The sequence below is a fragment of the Frankliniella occidentalis genome, unplaced genomic scaffold (assembly GCF_000697945.3).
Source record: "Frankliniella occidentalis isolate FOCC.00 unplaced genomic scaffold, Focc_3.1 Scaffold5818, whole genome shotgun sequence".
Taxonomy (NCBI): Eukaryota; Metazoa; Arthropoda; class Insecta; order Thysanoptera; family Thripidae; genus Frankliniella; species Frankliniella occidentalis.
Genome location: NW_026272854.1, coordinates 1 through 1,682, shown reverse-complemented (window position 1 = coordinate 1,682; position 1,682 = coordinate 1). Strand labels below are relative to the sequence as shown.

Below are 1,682 nucleotides of genomic sequence, written 5' to 3'. Positions count from 1 at the left end.
AGAGGGGGGGGGGCTCCAAAGTGATGGAGTCGGGGGGCGCAGAGCACGGGCACTCACGTGGCTCTTTGACGGCGGTGATGATGAGGTTGAAGCCGAAGTTCTCGGTGCCCCAGTTGTCCGTGACGTACTTGAGCGTCACGTGGTTGGTCCTGGTGTGGATGGGCCCCACCTGCTCCCGCGTGTCCTTGCACGACAGGTCCCACTGCAACAGAGCGTACGTGTGTAAGACAACAACAGGGCGAGGGTATCACTTACATCATCGCCGTCCTCTGCCGGCGGCAGTACTCACCTTGGCGACGCCCACCGCGTGCGCGCCGTCGTAGATGTACAGGTGGTCGTTGCAGTCCAGGGTGAGCTCGTCGAAACGCAGCATGAAGGACTGCAGGATGGAGTGCGTCTGGAAGGTGATGATGCAGTTGAGATTCCGCTCATTCTGCGACCGCAGCTCGGCGCCGTCGATCTTGCGCAGTTGCTGCTGGCGGAAGAAGTCCTTGCACAGCGTGGCGATGCTGTCTGCGGGGCACACAAAGGGGGAGAGGGGGCGTTAATGAGAGTGCGATAAGTTGGAGAGAGGGGGAGAGGGAGAGAGAGAGAGACAGACAGACAGAGACGCTCACACTCCCCTCTCCCACGGACCCAACAGCCCCGAGCTGCGGGTGCGAGTAAAGGGGTGGGTCGGGGTTGAAGAAACAAGGAGACGCAAAGGGGCGGCCGATGGAAGAGAGGGAGAAGGGGGGGCGATGCTGGCTGAGCCCCCCATAGAGAGGGCTCTGGAGCTGCGGGGTCGTCTATTTAGCCCTGTCAGGGTGGGCGAGAAAAATTCGCCCTCACCGCAGGGACCGCACAGCACATTGAAACGGTATTTGAACGCATCAGACCTCACTCCAACCAATATTCGCGGCTCCGCACATACGAAATTAGAGTCTATCATCAATGTCGAGGTATTCGCGATGATTCAAAGACTACCAGTGCGATTTTCGGAAGGGTTTCACCGTAAAGCGCGCCTTGGAGCTGTTAAACATGATGGGGCGCAATGCTATTAGTTTGATGAGGGGCTGCAGCACGACACGACACAACAGGCGAGTGGATGAGCGACCCGCTTTGGTCTTTACGAGCGTTCGGGATGCCGCCTAGCCGACTACTACCGCTGCTGGGACTTAGCGAGTAGTTGGAGGGGTTGTTCAAAGTCAAGTGTCCGGGCCGCCGGCTTGGCTGTTTGTTCCACGCTGGCGCCCCTGGGGCCCTGGGCCGGGGGGAGGAGGGGGCACCCATCCGCCAGCGCAAAGCCGTGCAAAGGCTCAGCCTGGGGAATCTTGACGCATGACGAGGGGCGTTAGAACATATTGCCAAACTATTAGTAGACGGCCTTGCAGATAGGAGGAAGCGGGAGAGACGGCCGCGGCGCGGCATGAGGGGGGAAAAGTTGATCCGGCTGTGGGGTAGTCAAATATTTGGCTTCGCAAAATAATACTTGGCTACCTTTCGTAACCTGCTTTCGGGGGGACATGTTCACATCCATCACCGGAGATAAAACGAATCAGCTCTCTGGCTACTCCCACAGCAAACGTTGAGCTGACATGAGCCATCTAAATAGTTAACTGACTAAAAACTGTTTTCTTTTTCACTTCGCGCGGCTTGCGACGAGTCTCACGCTGTGAGGAAGAGAGGCAGAGAGGGAGGGG

The 1,682-nt window shown here is 58.0% G+C and overlaps 1 protein-coding gene across 1 annotated transcript; it reads right to left on the bottom strand.

Moving 5' to 3' along the window:
• Window positions 1-57: 57 nt before the first annotated feature.
• On the bottom strand, window positions 58-520 carry LOC113216384 (uncharacterized; the record flags this gene model as incomplete). The annotated part of the gene is given in 2 exon segments (XM_026436131.2): window positions 58-202; window positions 290-520. Coding segments are annotated over 2 exon segments (376 nt in total), but the record flags the coding sequence as incomplete, so codon positions are not given.
• Window positions 521-1,682: the final 1,162 nt, after the last annotated feature.